General features: G+C 34.4%; 1 protein-coding gene across 11 annotated transcripts in view; it reads left to right on the top strand.

Annotated features, from left to right (window-relative positions):
- The window catches only part of PDE10A (phosphodiesterase 10A), a 695,790-nt gene that overhangs the window by 605,755 nt on the left and 62,663 nt on the right, over window positions 1-27,372 (top strand). For 10 of the 11 annotated variants that reach the window (XR_013159463.1, XM_077120812.1, XM_077120814.1 and 7 more), the window contains 7 exons: window positions 1,967-2,122; window positions 2,782-2,832; window positions 3,940-3,998; window positions 5,930-5,981; window positions 11,909-12,051; window positions 17,735-17,827; window positions 20,309-20,495. Coding sequence is in view for 10 of the 11 variants with exons in the window: in XM_077120812.1 (XP_076976927.1) it covers window positions 1,967-2,122; window positions 2,782-2,832; window positions 3,940-3,998; window positions 5,930-5,981; window positions 11,909-12,051; window positions 17,735-17,827; window positions 20,309-20,495 (741 nt within the window). In the remaining variant the exon portion in view is untranslated. The remainder of the gene's footprint in view (window positions 1-1,966; window positions 2,123-2,781; window positions 2,833-3,939; window positions 3,999-5,929; window positions 5,982-11,908; window positions 12,052-17,734; window positions 17,828-20,308; window positions 20,496-27,372) is intronic. The other variant, XM_077120813.1, reaches the window with a different exon arrangement.

Raw genomic sequence — 27,372 nt, 5'->3', positions numbered from 1 at the left:
ACTTTTATACTGAAGTATTTAATTAAGAAATGCAACATCATTTTGATGATAGAAGTTAAAACATTTTATAAAATAAAAGGACGAAGCAAGATGCCAAACAGATGAACCCATATGTAAATTAATCTTTTGTACTCAAAAAATCAGACCTTATATACACACTAGATTTGGGTAGTTCTGATTTTGACTCACGTCTGCTTGGTTAAGCATCAAAATGTACATTTATACTCATACAAACTGTATGACTGCTCTTTTGTGTTTCGTATCCTGGCAGGATGTAAATGAATGAGTTAGCTATTGCTGTGTGACAAACTACCCCAAATCTAAGTGTTGTTATTTCTCACAAGTCTATGGGCTGGGCCATTCTGCTCATCTGGCTTAGGTTCAGCTGGACGTCCCCATGCTTCTGAGTCACCAGGCCATCACTGGGGAGCTGGCTGCTCGCAGACAGCCTGAGTAGGGCTGAGTCAGCTTTCCATATACCTCCCACATCCCTCCAGTGAGATTAGCCTGGTTATGTTCTTACAATGGAGGTGGGGCTAAGAGAAGAAGTGGAAATGTGAGTTTTCAAGCATCTGCTTGCATCAAATTTGCTATACTTTGGCCAGAGAATAATCACCTGGCCGAGCCCAGAGTCTGTTTTGGAGGGCACTAACCAAGGACATAGAACAGGGAGATATGGAAAGGTGGGGCCCTTAATGCAATGCAGTCTTCCCCAGAGTATATGGCTATTTTGATGTAATTTCAGTGAACAGATCATGGACTTTAAAAGTAACCAGAATGCAAACAAATCCGTAGGTATAATACATTTGCTTTAAAAATTGCTAAGCTGGAGTCATGAAACTTGGATTTTGGTTTTGGTTTTGCCACTCATTATCTGTATAATCTTGAAGATATCAGGTAACTTTAGCCAAGAAAACAGTGGTTTCAGGTAGATGCCATTAAATTGTCATTTGAAATGCCTGGTGTATCCTAGTTTTCAAAAATTCTGTAATTGCGAATAGAGATTTGTAGGATCCTTAATGAAAATTTTTTTATCCAAGCCTAATAGCTTCTTACAGTGAAAATTGAATAAATAGAATTTTTTTTATCCTGATTTATTCTATTTTCCTAAACTTCCTTTGAGTGATTTTGCTATGGTAGAAAATTAGGAAACTAGAAGTCAAATTACTAATTTCATTTCTTATGATAAATGATAACTATCAGGTGATTTGAATACTTAATATGCAATATGGGCCTCTGAGCTTCAATTAAAACGAATGCTAATTACATACACTTTTGTGTTATTCTAACTCTAAAAATTGAACAGAAAATAGTTTTATACACAATTTCCTTCATATGGTATTTTTGTTTGGAGTAATTTTCATCTGTGACATACTTGTAAAGCCCTTAGAACCATTCTGAGACATAAAAAGTGATGAATTAATGTTGTTCATTGTAATTACTAATATTGTTATTTTGTGAAATTAACATGCATTCATTCAATACATTTTTAGTGTGCAAAGATAAAGAAACATTACTATCAAATAAGGTAAAATACAGTTCGTGTTGCTAAAAATACTCATCTTCTTAAATAAAACTTATGATGGCCATCGTCATTGGGTTTTTCTTTGGAAAAACACACTTTTTATTGATTACAAGTATAGGGCAATTTTTTTTTTTTTTTTTTTTTTTTTTTTTTTAAAGGAAAGACAGAGAGAAGGAAGGAAGGATAGAAGGAAGGAAGGAAGGAAGAAAGGGAAACATTTTTAAACATTTTCTTGTTTTATTGTATTCTGTTTCTCCGTTTTTGTTACATGGGCTGGGGCCGGGAATCGAACCGAGGTCCTCCGGCATAGCAGGCAAGCACTTTGCCCGCTGAGCCACCGCGGCCCGCCCTATAGGGCAATTTTTGATAGAAGAAAGAATCACAACGTAAAGATTCCATTTCTTTAACTGAGTTTGTATGATTTTCCCTGTTATTTTTCAGGATGAACGTTTCCCAAGAGGCACTGGACTGGAATCAGGGACTCGTATCCAGTCCGTTCTTTGTTTACCTATTGTCACAGCAATCGGTGATTTGATTGGTATTCTTGAGCTCTACCGGCACTGGGGCAAAGAGGCCTTTTGTCTCAGCCATCAGGAGGTGGGGCCTTAAACATTGCCTGCTAGAAATTTAGTTCTGTCTAGCTTGTAGAAAGTTCTCACTAATATTGTTAAATGAATGAATGAATATTTAACATTACAATTCAGTTAATAGTATTTTGATACTAATACTAATGATTTTAACACTTTTATTTCGCATTGTATAGAACGCGGTTTGGTTAAATTGGAGATATAATCACTTTTTTTTTATAAGCAAAATACTTGTTAAATGAACGAATGTGAAGGGACGTAGAAAAGAACTATTACTTTGTTATCTTGCCAGCTAATATTTACAAAGGATTTTTATGTGTTGGAAATATGTCATCATTTTAAAGTGATGAGAGGACATTTCAGTAGTGTCTTTTGTTAAATTGAAAAATTATCATTTTACTTTCAAATCAGTAGAATCTCCATTGCTTTCAACAATCAGTTTATCTTTCTTCTTACCTCAAATTAAGAGAAACAGGAGAGCATTAAACTCATTTAGATAGAAATGAATAATTTAAAAGGGAAACCTTCTAAGTATTTGGTGCTGTGTCTGGCAAAATGTCAAAAGCTCAGAGACCATAGAAAATTCTTCTTACACATTTTTACTAGAGCCCTTTGTTGGAATAGCTCCCATGTGACTAATAAAAACTAGTTCCATCTTTGATTTTTTAGGTTGCAACAGCAAATCTTGCCTGGGCTTCAGTAGCAATACATCAAGTGCAGGTGAGTTTTTATGACGTTTTCACATGGACTTATAGAGAGAGAAGAGCTGTTCAGAATGCAGCAGTGGAAATTGACGTGAATGTTAATAAAGTAACCTAATGCGTTATTTTTGGATATTGGAATACTTATTATATTTTTTAAATTTTGATTTATTTTATTTATTCACTTATATTTGCTTATGGCCTGGCTTAAGTGTCTTACAGTCTTTATATATTTATATATAATTGTAATTATATATAAATTGCAATTGTAATTAATTTTACTGAGATATTTGTTTTCAATGAAAGGCCAGGAACAATCTTCTTTTGGGAGGTGCACTAATATTTTTTACTATATATTTTTCTAAATTAAAGCTTCTCTGTACCTAAATGATATATGGAAATATTAATCTTAACTTTAAATGATCTCATTCTGTTAAAGACATGCTCTCGATTAAAAGTTCATAAACTGCCTAGCATTTTCCTTCATCATTGGCTGTCATTAGTATCAACTGACAGAGAGATGAAAGAGGCCCCTATTAGAAGCAAACAAATTTGCTAACCCTCCAACTTTCCCTGGGGGAAGGTTACTTGAACATGGTAGCAGCAGATCACTGCTTTTTTTTTTTCTTTTTAATTGTTTTTCTTACACCATTTCAGCAAACTTAGCTTGCTGAGGAACTATAGGATAGAAAGAAAAAGAGCAATAACAATATAGCCTGATCAGCAAGGCTTTTTTATTGGGTCTGGCAATATAAGTAGAGTGGACTGTGTACCCAAGTACAACTTTTTAAGGTATAATTTAAGTTTAAAGTGATGTTCAGGTTTGAGTCTGGAGGCAGGCTGCCAGTATCTCAGCTTCCTTATGCATCAGTTATAAAATGCATATCCCAAGCCCATGGTGTATTGTGCCGATTAAATGAGATTTAAAAAACCTAAGGTACTTTAACCACTGCTTTGCACGTTTAAGCATTCAGTAAATATTTGTTGTTATGGTCTTATTCTTGCATTATAAACCAAATGATTCCATTAGGCCTTTTAAAATGAATATGGCAAATAGTACCTGAACATTTTAATCTTATAAAAGTAGTAATCTCTTATAATTAATAGCCATTATTTTATATGCCAGGTATGCAGAGGTCTTGCCAAACAGACTGAATTGAATGATTTTCTACTCGACGTATCAAAGTAAGCATTCATTTTTACTTTACAGCTAAGTAGTAGCTCTTATTGAACCATGGTTTAAATTACGTACAGACCTTGACAGTGGTAACTAACATCTGCCACAGCCCAAAACTAAGATCATTTTCTGACATAAGTAGGCTGATGAGATGAATGGTTGATCATACTTTGGCCTATAGAGTTACATCCCACTGTATTCACTTCACAAGTGAAGAATAACATATATATATATATATATATATATATATATATATATATATATATATATATGTGATGATAATACTTTTCAATTTGATGTGTATTTTCTAAACAGAAGTGCTTAGAACAAATGAAGGCACAAAGTATTTCTATTTTTGCAGGTGAAAACTGACAGCAGTAGAGAGGAGAGCAGGTGATCTAGTTTATTTTCCAAAAAATCCTCTATGGTATTTTCTACAAATGCCAGTAAATTAAAATATATTATTGTTATATTACTTTTCCCAAAGACAGTGACTCAGTGATCACTTTTCAGAAAATGTTCTACTTCCCTAAAGTTTGACCTAGGAAACCTCTCTTAAGCTGGCAGTGAAATCAATTACAGATATTGATTACAGACTGGGTGCATATTGTTTTGCTTACTACAAGAGAGATTATCTATATATCTGAATCATCAACTTAACTATTCAAATCCAAAAAATACCCCAGGTGGTAACTTCAGGGTCGTGACTTCCTACAAGCTTACTGAAGGAACGATGCACCAGTTTGTCCACGGCCTCCAGCAGTGGTAATGATGTATGTCATCTCTCCCATGTCACTTTGGCTACACTTATTTTACTCAGAAAGAGGTATTGTAATTCCCATGACTAATTAGTTTGAAGTTACTAGTTCAAGTTTAACTTATTTTTTGAAATATAAAATTAGGGAAATATGGCACCGATCACATAAGCCAGCTAAACAGAATAATTAAGCATAATATTTTGGGGACACGTGATAATAATACTTGTGAACGTGTAAAAAGTAAAGTTGTGAACCTTCCCTTTCTAATGTATTTTCATATTTCCCAAGTCTCCAGAAGTCTAATTAAATTCCTCATATAATGCTTTACATTTATTCTCTCATGATTTTCTTCTACTGGAAAATCAATTTATCGCACCATCTTCCTTGCAGTATATTCCTCAGTGTATAGTGTAATTAAGCTTTTTCTAAAGTTGTGTCTTCAAAATTAGTAGTTCACTTGTTAAATCAAATTTGTTGTTATTATTTATGAAAATGTTGCTCAGTTTACATAAACCAAAAGTGGTACCTAACCAGGAGCATTTTTAGTAAGAGTACTTATTTACACTTTCCTTTTCAATCAATATGCCTATTAATTAATCTGTTTTACATCAGTTTTATAAAATATATAATATATATGTCATAAACCTCTAATACATTTCTTTCTATTTATAAGTGAATATATTTATTTTACTTGTGTAAAGTCATTAGATTTTTTTTGTATTCTGATATTCTGATATTTCTCTTTATATAGTTAAAGTACATTTTAAATTTCACCAATATTTGCAGTGGTCATTTATATTTTAACCATATTGATAAGATTTAGTAAATTTAATTATTTTTATTACAGGTCATAGTTATTAATGAAAATATTAAATATGATCAGCCCAATTTTATTCCTGTATAGTTTTAGTTAAATGTTACAAATTCCTTACATTAGTACTTATCAAAATAATAATTATTTAATGAATCCTTTGGAATTGGAGTTTTTATTGTAAGATCATTGGTAAAGTTTCATTATCTCTTTAAAATAATATTAGTGATTATTGTCACCAAAGGAGAAAAATCATATAGAAAATATCTTTATGTTTGCAATTTAAACAAAACTAACATGAATATTCAAAATCTTAAGTGCTGAGCTCTAAATAAGATAACTTACAGGTTTTATCTTTCATTTTTTTCAGAACATACTTTGATAACATAGTCGCAATAGATTCTCTACTTGAACACATAATGGTAGGTTGGTTGCCTTTTGTTTTAAAAATGACTTTATCTAACACTTGGCTCTTTTAAATGTTATGAAAAGGTGAACTGGAGGTATCACTTTGAATTATTTGTTACTTCTGATAATTGTGTGGGGGGGTCTTTGAATAACGTTTAAGAAATATCGCAGCCTTTTCTTATATGTTATCATGGAGAGTGATACTTTGAAAAGATACGCAGTTTCTTTTTATATGGATTTCCCACTGATTCTTCCTGATCTTAAACTTCATTCCACTTAGTTTTAGTTTTAATTATTGTTCTCTCCTAGAAAGCTAACTGCACTTTAACCTTAAGCTGTAAGTAAAGCTGTATCTGTGTTGTTATCTTATGTCACTGCTTCAGTGCTCTGGCAAGGCTCCATTGAAGAGCATGATGTCTTCACACAGAGATAGTTTTACTTCCTTCTGTCCAATCTGGATGCCTTTTATGTCTTTTCTTGCTTGATTGCCCTCGCTAGAACCTCAAGTACAACAGTGCTACGGATTGAATTGCCTTCCCCCAAAGGCCTGTTCAAATCGTAAACACCAGTCCTGTGGGTAGGAATTCATTGGTAAATAGGATCTTTTAAGACAAGACCAAACTGAATCAGGGTGGGTACTAAGTCCATATGACTGGAATCTCTAGAAGTGAAGGAAATTCGGACATAGGAGGAGGAGATGGAAGGAGACAAGTGGCCTTGCGATGGCAGCAGCCACTGAGTAAGGCTTTGGAGGAAGCCTGGCCTGCTCACACCTTGATTTCAGTCCTCCAAAACTGAGGGACCATAAATTCCTGTTGTTTAAGCCAGCTGGTGTGTGCTGTTTGTTATAGAAGCCCTGGCAACCTAAGGCAAATTGTAAGTGGAAGTGGCAAGAGCAGAGACCTATAACTTGTTCTTGAGTAGAGTGAGGAACACTGAGTCTTTCACCATTGGGTGGGAAGTTATCGGGGTGTGTGTGTATGTGTATGTGTGTGTGTGTGTGTGTGTGTGTGCAGATGGCTTTTATCAGGTTGAAGGCATTTCCTTCTATTCCTACTTTGTTGAATGGTTTTATCCTGACAGTGTTGGATTTTGTCAAATGATTTTCTTTATCTATTGTGGAGATCATGTGGTTTTCTTTTTTATTCTACTGACATGATGTGTTACATTAATTGATCAGTTTTCAGAATTGAGGCTAACCCTGTATTATTGTTAAATCTTACTTGGTCATGGTATAGTTTTTTCTTATATGTTGCTGAATTCAGTTTGCAAGTATTTGGGTGTGTGTGATTTTTCCATCCATATTTATAATAGGTATTATCTGTAGTTTTCTTGTGAGGTTTTGCGTGGATTTGGTATTAGAATACTACTGGCTTCAGAGAAGAGTTGCCATGTATTTTCTCCTCTTCTGTGTTTTTGAAGATTGTGAAGAATTGTTATTAATTATTCTTTAAATGTTTGGTAGATTCCAGCAGTGAAGCTGTGTGGCCCTAGACTTCTCTTGGTGGTACAATCTCTTAACTTGATTTAGGTTTATTCAGATTGATTATTTCTTCTTGAGTAATATGCAGGACATTGTGTCCCTCTAGTAATTTATCCATTTCATCTAAGTTATCTAATTTATTGCCATACATTTATTCATAGTATTCCTTTATAATCTTTTTTTATTTCTGTAAGTTCACTAGTAATTCCTCTTTTTCATTTCTAATTCTAGTAGTTGAGTCTTCTCTCTTTTGTCCTTAATCAATTTAGCTAGAGGTTTTACAGTTTTTTCAGTCTTTCCAAGAACCAGTTTTTGGTTCATTGATTTTTCTTTATTTTTTTTCTGCTCTCTATTTCATCAGTCTCTATTCTTTATTTTAATATCCTTTCTGCTTGTTTTAGGATTAGTTTGCTCTTCTTATTCCAGGGTCTTAAGGTAGATGGCTCAGTTTAATTGGAGGTCTTTCTCTTTTTTAATATAAACATTTAGACCTATAAATTTTTTTCTCAGCTCTGCTTTTGCTGTATCCCGTAGTATGTCTTTACTTTCACCTCAAAATATTTTATTTCCCCTTTTTTTGACCAATAGTTTATTTAGAAGTGTACTGTTTAATATCCATATATTTGGGAGTTTCCCATATTTCTTTTGGTTATTTATTTCTGATTTCATTCCATTGTGGTCAGTGCACATTGTATTATTCCTATGCTTTTAAATTTTTCGAAAATTTGTATTCTCAAGGAGAACAATGTATGTTCCACTGATGTTGGGAGGAGTGTCCACAGATGGCTGATAGGTTTTAGCGTGTTATAGTATTTCTCAAATTCTTTATTTCTCTGTTGATCTTCTGCCTATTTGCTCTATTGATTACTAAAACTGGGGTACTGTTGCAGTGTCCAGATATCATATCTGAATTGTTTATTTCTCATTTCATGTATGTCTTTTGGTTCTCTATTATTTAGTGAAAATATGTTTCCAATGGCTGTACTATCCTGATGGAGGAACCATTTTATATTATAAAATGTCCCTCTTTATATCTGGTAACTTTTTGTTTAAAAAATCAATTTTCTGTTAATAGTATAGGCACTCCAGTTTTTTGTGATTGCTGTTTACATGATATATCTTTTTTGGTTCATTTGCTGTCAATCAATGATATATTTGAATGTAAAATGTGTCTTTTGTAGATGGCATATAGTTGAATCTCGCTTTCTTACCAGTTTGACAACCTGTGCCTTTTGGATTTTTTAATCCATTCACATTTAATGTTGTTATTGACACAGCTGGATTTTACATCTGCAGTTTTACTTTTTGTTTTCTATATGTCTCAAATCTTTTTTGGTCCTCTGATTTCTTCTTTACTATTTTTTTGACATTAAGAGAATATTTTCTAATGTAGAATTTTAATTTCTTTAAATGATGATTGCACTTTTTGGACCTGTTTCTTTAGTTGTTGCTTGAAGGGCTTATCATCTAAATCGCTTCAGACTCAGCTTTAGATTTATACTAACTTAATTCCAATGAGATATAAAATGTTACTCCTGAATAGCTAATTCCTTTCTCTCTTTTTTGTGGCATTAGTGATATTCATATTATATCTATAAATGTTAGAAACTCAGTAATATGTTGTTGCAGTTATTACTTTATATAGTTTTGTGGCTCTTTAAGAAGTTGACATAAGAAGGGAGAGAAATATTTATAGATTTTGTTATATTGCGTTACCATCATCCAAGGTCATTTCCTTAGCTCCAAACAGCTTTTCTCTCTCCCATCATTTTGAATTTTTATTAGATAATATATTACATTTCTAAATGTTATAGGCCCAACAATACATTTATTTACATTTTGTTGAACCAGAAGAACTATGCATTTACATTGTTTTTTATAATTAAATATTTACTTTTATCACATTGTTTTATTTTCACATGAGGTAAAGTTACTTTACCCTCTGGGGTCATTTGATGACCCTGCAGAACTTCCTTTAGAATTTACTGTTTGGCAGGTCTGTTAGTAACAACTTCTCTCAGTTCATATTTGTCTGGGACTGTCCTTCTAGTACTCTCATCGTCTGTATGTGGGTACGTAATGGTATCCCAGAGTACTCTGAGGTTCTGTTTAGTTTTCTTCATTCTCTTCTTTTCTGATTTGTTTGGATTGTATAATGTCTATCAATCTATCTTCAAGTTCACTGATTTTTCTTGCCAGTTCAAATCTACCATCAAGCCTCTCTAATGAGTTCTTTTTAGCATGTTAATTTACAAAAAGATCTTATTAGAGAAGTTGTGGGTTTACATGACAACCATCATTAAATATAAAATACAGGATTCTCATTTACCACCCCATGACCATCCTCTTGCATTGGTGTTGGTCATTTGGTAAACTTGATGATAGCTCTTTTTGTTTTTTTTTTAACTTTTTGTACTGTATAAAAAGTTTGTCCCAGAGTTTGTCATGGGCTACCAATGATCCTCTTAGATTTTTCCTTTTAACTGCTCCAGAATATAATAGGCTACAAGAAATACATTTTTTTTTATCATCACAATGGACATTTTTTTTGCATAGGAAAAATAACATATACAAAAAAGCAATAAATTTCAAAGCACAGTACAACAGTTAGTTGTAGAACAGATTTCAGAGTTTGGTATGAGTTATAATTCCATAATTTTAAGTTTTTACTTCTAGCTGCTCTAAGATATTGGAGACTAAAATAAATATCCATTTAATAATTCAGCAGTCATATTCATATAACTCCATCATCACCTTTAATCTTTCTTTCCCACTTTTTAGGGGTACTTGGAGATTGCTCTTTTTTTATCATCGTACTATTTTGTATAACAGTATTTACCTTTGTTACAATTGATGAAAGGTGAGAGTACTATTAGCTAATGTCCATATTTTATATTATATGTATTTTTCTCTGTTATTGACCCCTTGTTATTAGTGTTGTACTTCTGTTGTAATTCATGAAAGACCATATTCGTACTTCTATTAACTAAAGTCCATCATCTACAGTACGGTTCACCATGTTAAATATCTTTTAATGCTTTATCTTTAAATTTTTTTTCCAGAAACATGTATGACCTTAAGTTCCTTTTAACCACTTTCAGTTATGTAATTCAGTGTTGTTACATACACTCACAATAATGTGCTACTATCACCACCATCTGTTTCCAAACCTTTACAATCAACCTAAATAAAAATTCTGTATAAATTAAGCATCAACTCACATTCTCTATCCCCAGTCTATCCCCTGGTAATCTATATTCTAGATTCTAACTATAATTAGTTCATATCAGTGAGATCATACAATATTTGAGTTAGGTAGTGTTCTCTTTCTTCAGTTTTTTTGGAAGAGTTTGAGCAGGAGTGATATTAATTCTTCTTGGTCAGTATAGTTTGTGTGTTTTAGGAATCTGTCCATATCATCCAGTTTGCCTAATTTATTGACATACAGTTCATGGAATCGTCTTATGACCCTTTTTATTTCTGTGAGGTCAGTGTAATGTCCTCTCTCTCTATTCAGTTTTTCATTTCAGTTATTGTGCTTTTTAACTCTAGATTGATTCTTTCCTAAAATTTCTGTTTATTGATGTTCTCTATATGATAAGATATTGACATCATACCTTCCTTTGCTTCTTTAATTATGGCTTCCTTTAGTTCTTTGAACATATTTCTAATGTATAAATTATACATCATTTGCAGTCTTTTTCTATGAAGTCCACCTACTGGTTGCTTTCATAGTTTTTTTTCTATTAAATCCGGCTACTGGCTGCTCTCATAGTTTATCACATACAGTTTTTCCATTGTGGGGTCGTACTTCCCTGTTCTTTGCATGTCTCATAACTTTTTGTTGATAACTGGCTGTCATAGATAATAGGGTAACTCTGGGTACTCCCTCCACTCTCCCCCAGGATTTGCTATTTTCTTGTTTAGTCCCTGTGGTATTCTCTCAGTGTAATGACTCTGCCATCTCCCTCCCGCAACACACAAACATGTCCCTTGTTTGTAGTCTCTGATGTTGCCTCTCAGGGGACACAACCTTGGCTATGCCCACAGTCAAGTTATCATCTTAGATTGCAAATGTGTGTCCCACCATTTTATTTATTTAGTACCATAGGAAATTTTTTTCATACAGTAAAAGCATAGCTTTCCAAGCCCTAAGACCTCACCATTTTTCATGGAAACATATAATGCATACATTCATGAATGAATTTTTTTAAATGCCTATACTTTATTTATAAGTTTAAATGTATTTGTATTTATAGCACTAAATTATGAATATAAATATTTATAAAATATTTATGTATAATATATATTTGTATACATTTATTGATTTATAATGTTAATTTCCCACCCGGTTGAAGTACAGAGTAGCTGAAATTAATATGTTTTTCATGATTAAGTCCAGCTGTAAATTCTCTGAATTCCTTATTGGCTGACTCTTGTTTTATTGTTTGCCTTTAGATATATGCAAAAAACCTGGTGAATGCCGACCGTTGTGCACTTTTCCAGGTGGACCATAAGAACAAGGAGCTGTATTCAGACCTGTTTGACATTGGAGAAGAAAAGGAAGGGAAACCTGTCTTCAAGAAGACCAAAGAAATAAGGTACAGATAGAAATAGAATGTCACTGTGTTCTGATTGCAGCAATGCAGGGATTCTGTTACCCACTTTTCTGTGCCTATTCACAGGTATGCTGACAATTCTTGTCATACTGTGATATCATTCCCACCAGGACCCGCCTCCTGAAGGTAGTACTTCTGGGAATGACATTGCAGCGCCAGCGAAACCGCGCCAATGAAGCTTTAACGTCACTCCTGGAAATGCCGTCTTCCGGAGGCGGTCCTTTTGGAAATCATGTTGGAAAATCTTACTAGTGCTCCCAGGTAGGTAAAGGTACATTCCACCTGGAGTCCGCAGGTTTTCCCATATCTAGGAGCATGGGAACGCGATTTGCTAGGGTGTGCTCAACCAACTTTGCCCCTGTCCCTTCCTTCCCAACCTATTTGGCTGTTTCAAAGGCAAGACCATGGTGGAACTCAGCCTGGTGTACTGGATGACTTAAACGTATTTCTCTATAACTAGCTAACCAGTTGATTGAGTCAGTCATAAAGCACACTTTTGTGGCATCTTGGAAGTAAAGCTTTCCTGGTACTTTGGTAATTATTGTCATGAAATGAATGGAATAAAATTTGACTGATTGGTGGATGCATGTTGGCTCAGTGATACCATGATCTGAAAAGCTACAAGGAAGGAACGCTGTCATACAATGTTTAGAAATCAAGCTTACCATTCATAAATTGAATATCTTGGGGACATTTGTGGTCTTTCTGCTTTATGCATTTTGTCAAACTATATTCTACGTAATGCTCTAAAATGACTTGGTGATTCCAGCATTCTGGTGAAATACCGCTCCTTATTAATTCGAAGTTGCTATTTGTTCAGGCAATGTGTCCCTAAAGCATTTAAGGAAAGTTAAACAAGGAATTTTCTTGATGGCAAGGAAACAAAAAGTATATCCTCATTACTGGGCCTCAAGATTGCCCACCACTTGGTACTTTCAGGTTTAAGCTAAAAGGGTAAGATATTTTATACTTTTATCAACTGTGACCCACTATAGAGTGGTTAGCATTTTTTCCCCCATTTGTGAGGCTTTTTTTGGGGGAGGGGGAGGTGTATTTCTTGGCTAGTTTGTTTTTTAGATCTCAGTAAGTCAAATAGAATTATAGTTACATAGTTAAAGTCATTTCTCTTGCTGAAGATGTGAGTGTCTCTTAAATTCTTAGTATTGATCTAATTTTGAAAGTAATAGCTGAAAGTCTTTGTTTACATGTTGGAGAAAAACAGGAGAATGTTGTTTACTGTAAAGCTCAGTCTTTTGGTTGGTGTCAACCATTTTTTAAGGGCATGTCTCTTCGTTATGGGCTTTATTATAGAGAGCAAACCACAAAGAGTTTGAATAAATGTTATAATTCAGACCATGCTTAGACCAAGACAATCAAGCGTGAAGTATGAAACCGAACCTGATATTCTTTGCTCATGGCAGTCTAATTCATTGTTTCATTTTTTTCAAAAGTGTGAGAAAACCAGGAAGAAAATAGCCTTGAGTTCTATGCTGTGCTGGGTTCACTTTTTGGTGTTTTAAGAAACAGTTAATTCTCTTTTGTGTCAATTCTCATTTTAACTTTCCTGATAATCTTTTAGGGGTGAAGCTTCATTATCTCTTTTTTTTTTTTAACATTTCAAAGTACATTTTAATAAGTAGCTATAGAACAGATTTCAAACTTTAGTATGGGTTATAGTTCCCCAATTTTAGGTTTTTCCTTCTAGCTGCTTCAACACACTGGAGACTAAAAAGAAATATTGATATAATGATTCAGCAGTAATACTTATTTGTAAAATCCTAACTTCTCTGTTATAACTCCTCCTTCTCCTTTGATCCTTCTCCCTGTCTTTGGTATATTTGGGTTATGCCCATTCTAATTTTTTTCATGTTGAAAAGGGCTGTCAACAATATGTAAATGGAACTGGCTGATGTTTTTGGAGAGATTGTCACATCTGAGTTTCAGGACTTACATAGCCTAGTTTGTGGTAGTTTTGACTCGAGGATATCGACATAAGTTGTCCAAAATTCTGATTTCTACTTCAAAGCTTTAAGTTTTTCATTGACAACAAATATTGTCAGTAGTTCTTTGTTACCAAGGAAATAGTCCAAGTTTATTCACTAATGTCAGTTCATATCAGTGAGACCATACAGTATTTGTCCTTTTGTTTCTGGCTAATCACACTCAGCATAATGTCCTTAAGGTCCATTCATGTTGTTACATACTTCATAACTTTATTCTGTCTTACAGCTGCATAATATTCCATCTTATGTAAATGTCACAGTTTGTTTAGCCAACTGTCTGTTGATGGACGTTTTGGCTGTTTCCATCTCTTGGTAATTGTTAGTAATGCTGCTATAAACATTGGTGTGTAAATATCCATTTGTGTCCTTGGCCTCGTGTCCTTTGAGTAGAGACAGCATATAGATGGGTCCTGTTTTTTAATCCATTCTGCCAGACTATGTCTTTTGGTTGGAGAGTTTAATCCATTAACATTCAGTGTTATTACTGCATGGGTAGTACTTTCTTCTACTATTTTTGCCTTCTGGATTTCATATGTCATATCTAATTTTCCTTCTTTTTACCTTTACTCATAGTCTTCCTTTCTACACTCTTCTCCATACCTCTCTCTTCTGTCTTTGTATCTGTCTCTAGTGTTCCCTTTATTATTTCTTGCAGAGCTGGTCTCTTGGTCACAAATCCTCTCAGTGATTTTTTTGTCTGAAAATGTTTTAATTTCTCCCTCATTTTTGAAGGACAATTTTGCTGGATATAGAATTCTTGGTTGGCAGTTTTTCTCTTTTAATAATTTAAATACATTATCCCACTGTCTTCTTGTCTCCATGGTTTCTGCTGAGAGTTCTGCACATAGTCTTATTGGGCTTCCCTTGTATGTGATGGCTTGCTTTTCTCTTGCTGCTTTCAAGATTCTCTCTTTCTCTTTGACCTCTGACATTCTGATTATTAAATGTCTTGGAGTATGTCTATTTGGATCTATTCTCTTTGGGGTACGCTGCACTTCTTGGATCTGTAATTTTAAGTCTTTCATAAGAGTTGGGAAATTTTCGGTGATAATTTCCTCCATTACTTTTTCTCCTCCTTTTCCCTTCTTTTCTCCTTCTGGGACACCCACAACATGTATATTCATGCGCTTCATATTATCATTCAATTCCCTGAATCCCTGCTCATATTTTTCCATTTTTTCCCCTATATTTTCTGTTTCTTGTCAGATTTCAGATGTTCTTTCCTCCAGTTCAGAAATCCTATGTTCTGTTTCTCGAAATCTACCATTGTAGGTTTCCATTGTTTTTTTTTTTCATCTCTTCTACTGTGTCTTTCATTCCCATAAGTTCTGTGATTTGTTTTTTCAGACTTTCAGTTTCTTCTTTTTGTTCTTTCCTTGCCTTCTTTATATCCTCCCTCAATTCATTGATTTGGTTTTTGATGAGGTTTTCCATGTCTGTTCGTACATTCTGAATTAACTGTTTCAGCTCCTGTATGTCATTTGAATTGTTGGTTTGTTCCTTTGACTGGGCCATATCTTCAATTTTCCTAGTGTGATTTGTTATTTTTTGCTGGCGTCTAGGCATTTAATTACCTTAATTAGTTTATTCTGGAGATTGTTTCACTTCTTTTATCTAGGGTTTTCTTGCTTGATGAATTTGTTGTCTATCTGTTCTTTGACATTCTGTTCAGCTTTATCTGGACCTTTAGCTTAAGTTTTGTTTAACAGAGGAGAATTTTTCAGTTCTTGTTTTCTTGTTTCTTGTCCTGCTTGTGTGGTGCCTTTCCCACACACACACTTAGGAGGGTCTACTTAGATATTATAGACCCCAGACAGATTTTCCCAGACCAAACTGGCCTTCTATCAGGAGGAAAGAGTCACCTGCGTCGGTTTTCCCTGAAGGTGAGACCCAGCAGGTTGAAAGACTTTCCTGTGAAGTCTCTGGACTCTGTTTTTCTTATCCTGCCCAGTATGTGGTGCTTGTCTGACTGCAGGTCCCACCAGCATAAGATGATGTGGTACCTTTAACTTTGGCAGACTCTCCCTGCTGGGGGCGTGGTGGAGACAGAAGAGAGGTTGTAGGCTGGTTTTAATGGCTCAAATTGCCAAGCCCTGGTGTCTGAATTCCTTAATGGAGGGATTCCACCTGGATGGGGCTTCACCCCTCCCCTGGGGAAGGCAGAAGCTCCAGATAAGCCCCCAAAAGAGCTCACTTCTGCCTATGCCTGGTGTAGTTGCAGCCTGAAAAGTCCTGCTGCTGTATCCAGAGGCACTCAAGCCTTTGTAGATACACAGCCGCAAAAACCTCTGTTTCCTTCTTTTTTTTTTCCCCCTCTTTCTGTCAGTCCTGCCCCCTTGGCATCGGGGCAAAAATGAGCAACCTCCGCTTTGATCAGGTTCACCTAAGCTGGGGGCCTATTTTTAGTAGTCAGAATTTGTTAATTAGTTCCACAGTTGGCATTTGATTGTGCCCAGTCCCTGCTGCTGGTAAAGTCCTTTCCTTTCCCCTCTGGGAAGTGGCCTGTGGGGAAGGGGCGCTGGCTGCCGCAGCTTTGGGAACTCACAGTTCTGGGGGGTGCTCGCACCTGGTCCAGCTGGTCCAGACTGGGGTACGCTGTGTGTCTGGTCACTGTCATGGCTCCGGGAGCTGTTCTGTACTGTTTCTGGTTATATAGTAGTTGTTCTGGAGGACGAACTAAAATGCGCACGTTGTTAAGCCACCATTTTGACCCAGAAGTCCCCATTATCTATTTCTTATAATGTTTATATTGTAAGAATTTATATTATAAGAAATTATAATGTTGAAAATGTAGTATTATTGAAGTTATTTTCAAATTATTGAGAAATGTTGATACTGTGAATTATAGATATCTTTCTTAATTAGCTAAATTTCTAAATAAGTGCATGTATGATTATATTATAAGAAAAGCATTTGTAAGTATGAGAATGTATTGATAAAATGAATGATAGTAAATACCAGAAGTCCATTAAATGTAGGCTGATAAAGCTGATGATTTGTATTTTTAAAGTTGACAAATTAAAGAAGTAAAAATACTGGAAGTGGAACACTTGTTATTTTTTTAAAGTACTTGTATTGCAAATGCCTTAAAAATTCAGTATTGAATAGTATCTCAATGTTTAGATTTCACCTGTGGGGTTGGTTATATGTATGGATATGTATGGTAGAAAGAATACTGGTATAGACATGAGTTTTAGTTTTTGTTTATTGTACCACTAATATGGTATAAGAATGTATCCAATGGTATAAGAATGTCTCAAATTACTTAACCCATATGGGCTTCACTTTACTTCTCAGGGAAAATAAGTAAGAAAATTTATCTTGTAAATTATATATGGTACTCTGCAAAAGTAAGAGATTTTTATCATTGGCCAGCCTTTGTGTGCAGAACACTGGTTGATTTTTAAATTTCAAATCTCAGTTTTCAAGGAAATTGTGTACATACTGTGTATATTGTATGGATATCTTAAAATAAGGTTCTAAAGTGATTACTATGTTATATTTTTCTGCTTTACCTTTACATGTTTTATAAGTTGGTATAGAATATATAAATTTAAAATTAATACAAGCCATCTAAAGCAATGCTTTTTCAAACTGATTTTGCAGCATCTGTATTTTAATTAGCATGTTCCTCTCTTTTATATATATATACATATATGCAGATTTTCAATTGAGAAAGGAATAGCTGGTCAAGTAGCGAGAACAGGGGAAGTCCTTAACATCCCAGACGCCTACGCAGACCCTCGCTTTAACAGGTAAGAAGCATTTCATGTCAGCCATCAGGCTTTGTCTGTCAAAACCACGTCTCTTCTGGTCCGCTCACTGGAACCCCTTTCACGCACCTCCACTTCTCTACCCTCTTAACTCAATTGAGTATTTTCTCCTTAGTGCTCTTTTATACCATCTTTGAACAACTTTACTCTCATTAGTCAATATATTCAAGTATTTATAAAATGAATTCTTAGCCATTAATAAATAATGACACCCTGTTATGGAAGTTTAAGATGTTATAAAAACAACTAGAAGGCAAGAGTTTTAATTTATAGTGCTGCTTTGTGTTTTGTCTTTTTCATTAAAATTTAGTTGATTTGCCATAAGCATATCCTCTACCAAATAATTAACTAAAAGGCTATAATATAGAATGGTAATATTATTTATTTTTGAGTTTGACAGGTCTAGTTTTGAATCCTGGTTTGTCTTTTATTAACTCTAGCATATTATGGGGTCAGTTTCTTAAATCTAAGTCTCTGCTCCCTCATCTTTAAATTGAGCAGGATAATACCTATTCTGTAGATTCTTAAAATGATTACAGATAATATTCATAAAAGATCTGATCTACTACCTTTACCTGACAAAGTAGTTACTCAATAAGCAACAGCTTTAACTGGATATTATTAAGATTGGCTATTAAAATAGCTTATAAAGATGTTTCATTGATTTTTATTTTCTTTGAAGAAATAACTGGAAACCAGTAAGTTTTAAGATTGACACTATGGCTTTTTGGGAATGCTATTTCAGATGTTTTGACAGAGTTGTTCAATTAATTCAAATATTTGCTTTACTTTAATAAATAATTAAATAACACAAGCAGTAGAAAGTTTTTTCATATATTTGATTGATTAATGTCAAATAATTAATTTTAAAAATAATTAAAATTTAAGTAATTCAAAAATTAACAATTAATAAGTAATTTAAACAGTTAATGCACAACTCATATAAATATAGCTATAAAATAGTAATGTTTATCAATAAATTAAGAGTATATTGAAATATCTTAATTTTTGTCAAGCAAACACTTCTTATTTCAGTGCTTAATGTTGAAAATAATTAAATAACCTTAAAAACATGTTTCCAGGATATATAAATAACTTTTCTAATTTAATAATAAGACATTCCAATTTTAGAAAATAAAGAAGAGGTCAAGAGATTTTAACAAATACTTAACAAAAAAGATATATCTTTTTTGTTATATCTTTGTGGCTGGTAAACACATGGAAATATGTTCAGTGCATGGGAAATATTAGCTAAATCCACATGCAATCCCACTGCCCACCCATTTGAATGGCTAAAATGTAAAAAGACCGACATTAGCAGGTGTTGGCAAGGACGTGGACAAAAGGGACCCTCATACTTTGTCATCCTATGTTCCCACATAGGATAATAGAACCACTTTGAAATATTTTCACGGTTTCTTTAAAAGTTAAACATGCACTTAGCGTAATAGCAAAAAATCATTTCTACTCCTAGAATCTCCCCAAGAAAAAAGAAAAGATATGTCCATATGAAGACTTGTATGTAAATACTCAAAGCATCATTATTTTTAGTTGCTAGCCACTAGATAGTAACAAATAATAATGTCCATTAACTGGTGAATGAATAAACAGAAAAAGATGTATCATGAAATAGAATACTACTCAGCAATAAAAATGGCTGAACCACTGATAAGTGCAACAGCAATGGTTGGATCTCAAAAATGTTATGGCAAATGAAAGAAGCCAGACATGAAAAACTACTATTTTACTACCTATTACTAGTTGCACGGTTGCTTCTTTGGATTCAGTCCGAATTTCAAAGGGCAGTTTTTCTAAATTAAGGGTCAGCAAACATTCCTTATTCAGGGCCAGAAGTAAATACTTTCAGCTTTGCAGGCCATGAAGTCTCTGTCACAAGTACTCAACCCTGCCTGGTGGGGTGAAAGCAGTCCTAGACAACACACAGACCACTGGATGCAGTTGTGTTTCATTAAAACTTTATTTATAAAACAGGAGCAGGCTGGTTTGGCGCATAGGTTGTAGTTCTCAATTATTTAAGTGGTAACTCCCATTTTAGTTGGTTTAATAAGTTATGTCTCTTATAAATCTGAGTTCAAGGGAACACGTTGTTTTACAAAACTTATGATATTTTTCTTTAAATCTGCATTGTTTTTCTATGTCTGTTTAGTAATGCTGAATATTTGAAACCAAATTTTAAACCAGAAGTCTACAGACTTTCCTGGAAAATGCTCTTGAAAGCAAAGAAACAATCAGTTACAGTATTTTTGAGAAGATTTATATAAAACACTTTTATATATCACACTACCCCTGAATTTAGAAGCTAACAATTACATTATAGTTATTTGTAATAAAGCATATCAATTACAAAACCAAGTTGAGATTGATGATAGAATGTATAATATATTTTCTTCTGTCTGTTTTCTTTTGTTGTTGTTGTTGTTTTGTTTTTGAACACCCCCACAGAGAAGTAGACTTGTACACAGGATATACTACCCGGAATATCTTGTGTATGCCTATTGTGAGCCGAGGGAGTGTAATAGGTGTTGTACAGATGGTGAACAAAATAAGTGGAAGTGCCTTCTCTAAAACGGATGAAAACAACTTTAAAATGTTTGCAGTCTTTTGCGCTTTAGCCTTACACTGTGCTAATGTAAGTACTCTTTTCTTTTTACTTAATACCAATTTTAAAATCTTTAAAGTAATTTAAGGTTGATTTTTTAAAATTGTGTTTTCTTTATAAATTGGACTGATTCCTGGTTGTACATATTTTAGGAAATACTTTGGAAGCAAAAAAAGAAACAATTACTTAATATTTTCCACTAATTTCAACATGTGAATTTGTTAAAAATTAAAGTGGCATTAATTTAAAAATATCATGTTCAAGGTCAAGTGTACATTTCAGAATGTCTACTTAAATGAATAAGGCAGATAAAGTTTTTCTAAAACCCTCTTGTTTACAATGCACAGCATTTGAAATTCTTACACAATACGTCATGTTTTCACCCCAACCGGGAAAGCTCTGTTTGTCAAGAAAAGCAAGACATACATTTCGCACAGTTGCCAGGTGCATTACAGGTGTTACCTCACGTAATCCTTCCACCAGTCCTGCCCTGTGTCCTGAAGAATAAAATGAGGTTCCATTTATATTCTAAAGTCTAACTTTAAAATGGTTGCATTCATCATCTTTTACAATTCTATATCCTATTTGAATTGAATATTTAGTATTCTATAAACTTTAGTAATCTAATTTAACAGTATTACTTGAATTTTGGAGTTATGAAAAATTTCATTAGCCATTTTAATCTTTTTGTAAATCTACATCAACGTGAATGGGAGTTACCACCTTAAGAATTTAGAGGAATTGCTTTTTGGAAATAGGACTGAGTTCCATAGGAGCAACCATGTAACTAAAGGAAATAGCTGAGAAATGGCTAGAAACAAAAATGGCAAAAAAATAGTACTCTCCTATTTAATGTGAGTGTCCATCCACTCTCTTGCATTGTCATGGGGACATAGGTGTAAGTCCTGGGGACATTTATCGTTGCTTAGTTCATTAGGAATATACTGCAGAGTTGTCATTGAACATTTTTTGCATCAAACATTTTTAATATCTATTGCTCATAAATAATCATATTGACAGTTTACATTATCTAATTTTGCTAAGAATTTTTACATTATCTTATTTTTGCTAAGAATTGCTAAGAATGCAGTTTCCACCATATTGTGAATATTGTAATATTGTAATATTGTAAATGCAGTTTTATCTAAGTGCTATAGCAATTCGATAGCTGTTACAGTCAATTTAAAATATACTATGGCAAGTTTTTATTACAAATTTTTTACATCATTCTTTTTCCTCACTGTGCTTCTATTACCCTACTAAGTTTATATGATATATTTTGTCTTTAAAATATTTTATCAATTACCCTAAAATGATACTCTAAAGCAAACATGTCTAATTAATTGAAATTTAAACTTTCCATGGTCTATAATTTTTAAAATTTAATTTTACATTGTAGTAGTGTTATCTGTCATTATTAGTGCATATGTGATAAAAACAAGACAACCATGTTATAAATTTTGACAAATAATTATGAAAAATAAACAAGATATTTTTGGAAATGCATTTATTGAGATTGCTATGGCTTTAAAGCAAAAACATAATACAAATATCCATGGGTGAATTTTACTTAATGTTAGAATGGAAATAGGTTCAGCATACATTTTTAAAAACTTTTTTTTGGACATAATTTCAGACGAAGAAAAAAATTGCGAATATTGTACAAAGAATTCCTATTTATCTTAAGTTCTGTATTCCCCAAGTGTTGATAGACGTACCATATTTGCTTTGACAGTCCTGTGCTCTCTCTCTCTGTCACTGAGATCCGTATTTAAACCACCGTAAGAGGCCTCTGGCCTCTCCATTTCCGTCCTTGGAGCTCCCTTCTGACAGTGAGGAAGTTGGCTCACTCTGGTCAGCATCAGTTTCATTGCTGTTTTTTCTTTTATGTTTAAGTAAGCAATAAGAATTGCTTCCATTAATGAGTAGATGGGAGCAGAAAGATTTTTTAATAACAATTTCTCTTCATTATTCAAGTACCACCTGCACTAAGATATAAAAAAATCACTGAAATTATTTCAGCAAAAATTGTATGTAATGATATATAAGCTGAAATTTTAAGTCCATATTCAATTTCCTATGAAAACTGTAGAAACTGCCTGAGTTGTAAAAGGAAACATTATCAATTTGGACCATGTTAACAGGAGCATTTTAAATCACCTATCTGTTTTAAGAGGTTCTTGCCTTAGGGTAATTTGAGAGAGGGACTACTTTAGAACAGGAGGTGGGAAAAGAGAATCTTTTTCAATGAAGTCATATTTAGATAAGAGTTTGTGTGAAAGTAAAGAATATGGAAATTGATCCTTTTATATCTATCCATGTCTGTGTATTCCTTGAGAAATTGGTGTATTTCCAAGAATGGATGAACGTCAGTTTAAGGACTTCTAAATTAGTTAAACCATCTTTTTTGAGGCGCTAGGCCAGCAAGTTCAAAACCTGCTATAAACCACCAGTTGCATCTTAAAACCTGGATTCAATAATGGTTAAAACCAAATCAAGCCAAAACAAAAACCGTAGAAATTCTTCTGAAAAGTCATGAATAAGTCAACAGTGATTTTGTTTTTACATTGATTATTTAGGGTAAATTATTTGCGGTAACACTCAGAGTTAGCCAGATCCATTGACCTTTCTTTAGATAAGATTGTGTGAAGAACGTAAATTAATGAACTTTAGCCTTCTGTGATGATTTCAGCTTGTTCAAGTTGGTGCACCCCAGGCTTTTCCACTCCTCCTCCTCCAGCTCTCCAGTGAATGCATCATGGAGGTCTTGGCTTCTCTCTTGGGCTTGCCAGGATCCTGCTCAAGTGCAGTGTGGGGTAGCCCTATCCCAGCCCCAGAAGTCAGCTCTGGACTGTGGAAAAAACAAAACAGATATTACCAGAGAAGAAGAAGCTGACCAGTACAGGACTTTGGGAGAAGAGCGAAGTGCTGCTTTCCTGAAGAACCTGCTTCAGAATCCAGTTGACCTCACTGTCTCCCACAATTTGGGTTCAGCATTGGCTGCTTAGTACTCAGACTGTTTGAGATAGAAAAACTGGCAGGTGACACTTGGTGGTGGAACCACTGACAGTGCAACCACTGGAATCAGTGACCTTCAGCGCTGTAGCCACAGACTTCACCTGGGAAGAGTATGCCTTACTGGACACAACCCAGAGAAAGCTGTTCAGAGATGTTATGCTGGACAATATCAATCATCTGGTTTCCGTTGGGTATCAGTTCTACAAATCTTAAGTGGTTTCCCAGCAGGAACAATGAGAGGAACTATGGCGAGGAGGATTAGGATTTCTTCAAGGACAGAGTCCAGGCAGGGCAAATGACCATAAGAAAGAAGAAATTATAATCATGCAACAGATCTGCAAGAAGGTCACATCTACCATTCAGTCAAAGCAGCACATTTCTCAGACTGGAGAAGATCCCTTGGAAGTAATAATTTGGGAGAAGATTTCATTCACTCCCCATTAACTGACAAGGGAAAGAAACCCTATATGAACAATTTTGAAAAGCCCTCAATGACCAGTCATTTTTTCAGTCAACATAAGTAAGCTCATGCTAGATATAAATCATATGATTGTCATCTATGTGGAAAAGCTTTCAGAAGTAGCTCTGTCCTTGGACATTGTGAGAAAACACTGGAGAGAAGCCACGTGGCTGCTAACTGTGTTGAGAAACCTTCATTCACCATTCTAACCTTTGACAACATGGGAGAACTCACACTGGAGAGAAACCATATGAATGTCATATATGTGGAAAAGTCTTCAGTCACTTTTCCAACCTTAGACAACATGAGAGAATTCATACTGGAGAGAAATCATATGGTTGCGGTCTATGTGGGAAAGAGTTCAGTCATAGTGCTAATTTTTGGCAACATGAGAAATCACACTGGACAGAAAACATGAATGTCATCTCTGTTGGAAAACCTTCAGTCAATATTCTACACTTAGACAACATGAGAGAACTCACACTGGATTCTCTCATTTATCTGCCATCTGTGTGGGAAATCCTTCAGTCAGTGATGTGATGTTAGGCAACTTGAAAGAACGCACTCTGAAAAACAATTTGTCTGCTATCTGTATGGGAAAACCTTTACTCAAAGCTTTCCCTTGGGGCAATATGAAAGGACTCACACTGAAGAGATAGTATATGACTCTAATCTATGTGGGAAAGACTTCAGACATTATTCTGCCATTAGATGTCATCAAAGAACTCATTAAATACACTCTACATATGGAAGTCTTTAGTCACAGCCCTAACCTTTTAAAAAAATTAAAGAACTTACATAGGAGTGTAATTCTATGTCAATGTGGTCAATTTATAAATGACTTTATTTACAGTCTACCCATAAATAACATGATTGTGCTATCCTGGGATGAACCATATATTTGTTCTAGTTTGCTAGCTGCCAGAATGCAACACACCAGAGACAGATTGACTTCCAATAAAAGAGGATTTATTTAGTTAATGTATAATTCTTCAGAGGAAAGGCAGCTAACTTTCGACTGAGGTTCTTTCTTACATGGGAAGGCACAAGGCGATCTCTGTTGGCCTTCTCTCCGGACCTCTGGGTTCCAGCATCTTTCCGGGTGATTCCTTTCTGCATCTTCAAAGGCCTGGGCTGAGCTACAAGTGCTGAGATGAGGTATGCTGAGCTGCTTGGGCTGTGCTACGTTGAGCTCTCTCATTTAAGCACCAGCCAATTAAGCCAAATATCATTCATTGCAGCAGGCATGCCTCTTAGCCAACTGCAGATGTAAGGAGCAACAGATGAGGTTCACGTACCATTGGCTCATGTCCACAGCAAAAGAACTAGGTGCCTTCACCTGACCAAGTTGACAACTGAATCTGACTACCAAAATGTTTATACCTGAGTAATGGGAAAAAGGCCAACTGTATCCAGAGAATGGGTCATCTGTCAAATTGATGGCCTCTACTAAAGTTATCCTCTGGTGAGCATTCACATGTAACACAAATGTCTTTGTGTTTTGTACCCATTCAGAAGGGCCTATCTATTTATCTTTCCCCCAGACTGCTTTGTCACCAGTCACTGATCATGTTCCTTCAAAATTCCTGACCATCCACCCAAACCACTAGTAACGGCCCATGAATATCAGTTTACAAACACATCTCTAGTCATTTTTCCTTCCAAGCCAAGTGAACAACTAGGTGCACTGCTCAAATTTCTGCCCACTGGAGGAATTTCTTTCACCATTGTCCTTTAGGGATGTACCAGAAAGGAGCTGTAGGCTACAGCTGCCAACTTTTGGGTGGTATCTGTATGTTACGCAGAATTGCCTATAAAGTGTGTTTTCCTTTTTAACCTTTACATTTCTCCCATGAATTAGTACTACAGTACCACAGTTATTACAGATGGGGAAGTAAGGCACAGAGAATTAGGTAACTTGCCACAATTTATTCAGTTAGTAAAAGGGATTCAATATAGGTAGATGATTCTAGAGTCCAGGTTCTTAACAGGTGTAGTAGCTTAAAGTGGTTTGAACCACTATGAACATTCATAGTGTCAGAGTGTTTCCACCATTTCTAAATACAGTGAGGACTGCTGTAGAAACAGACGACAGGAAAAACATTCTGAACAATGGCTAACTATATAGCCTTACCTAGCAAGAAGTAGGGATGCCATTTTATAAAATATTAATAGATAGTTTTTACCATAAGGTAGAAATACTGGTATGTTATATTCACAATCTCAGTGTGTATTTATTATTCTGTTTTCTGACTCCATATTCTTTTTCCATATCCTAGCTCCCAAGATATATATGATATTAAAATAACAGACCAATAAAAGTTGTCTCCCCTAGAAATCTTATTAATTGGATGCTGAGTATAAGATTAATTACTCAGTTGCCGTAGACAAATAATTGACACAAAATGAACTTAAAAAGGTAATCTAATTTTCTACCTTCTTTAGTAATTTTCAGTAGAATGAATAAGGTGAAATCATTTACTAATAATCCGAGAATATTTACTCTTCATATCAAAATTCACTTATGACATAGAAACGAAATCGCTATAAAATTTGCCATAACTTATTTTTCACCGTAAAGTTGAAATTTATGTGTTTTCAACTTACCTATGCTAATTACAAAATAAATAAGAATATTCATTTTAATCAAAGGACAAAAGTTTGTAAAAGGATTGCAGAAATAACTACTTCATAAGATTGTTGTGAGGATTACATGAACTATTGTTACATGCAAAGTGCTTAGCACACTACCTGACACATAGACAATGCTCAATAGCGTTATTGTTTTTCTATGTAATATTGTTTTTCTATGTAATATAGTTCCTTTACTAGCAACTTTCTTATAGAATCACACTGAATCACAGGTAGCACCAAGTAATAGTAATTGTACAGTACCATCTTTAAAGTGGAAGGCAAGTGATTTTCTATCAAGGAATAGGAGGAAAATGTTAAAACTTAACATATGTATATATATATATATATATATATATTTAGTTAATTATATTAAATAAAAATTTTATTGATTCTTAATACATGGATAGAGCTCCCCATCAGGTCATATAGCAGGTGGCCACATGTCTTCTGCAGGATGCAGAAACCCCATGATAGAAAGGGCCTCTTACAACTGGGGAAAGTTGACTGTGGTATCCAGCTTACACTTTTAATCTTGTTCCCAGCTCTCCTTTAAAAAGAGGAAACTGTTTTATTAGTTGGTCAAAATAATTCAAAATAATTAAGCTGGCTTTGAAAGGGATATCCACTTTCATTTGTGCTATGTACAGAGTTGCTGCTTATGGTAAAATAGTTGAAACAGTTTTTGGATCCATAGACTATTTACACACATTTCTTTCACGAAAAGATAAATGTTCCAAATTTGTTAACCTTTGCCATGATGACAAGTGACAATCAATGTTGTTTCATTTAGAAGAA

The sequence above is a fragment of the Tamandua tetradactyla genome, chromosome 11, assembly GCF_023851605.1.
Source record: "Tamandua tetradactyla isolate mTamTet1 chromosome 11, mTamTet1.pri, whole genome shotgun sequence".
In the NCBI taxonomy this organism is placed as follows: domain Eukaryota; kingdom Metazoa; phylum Chordata; class Mammalia; order Pilosa; family Myrmecophagidae; genus Tamandua; species Tamandua tetradactyla.
Note: the sequence above shows the minus strand (reverse complement) of the source record. Positions and strands in the feature narration are given on the sequence as shown.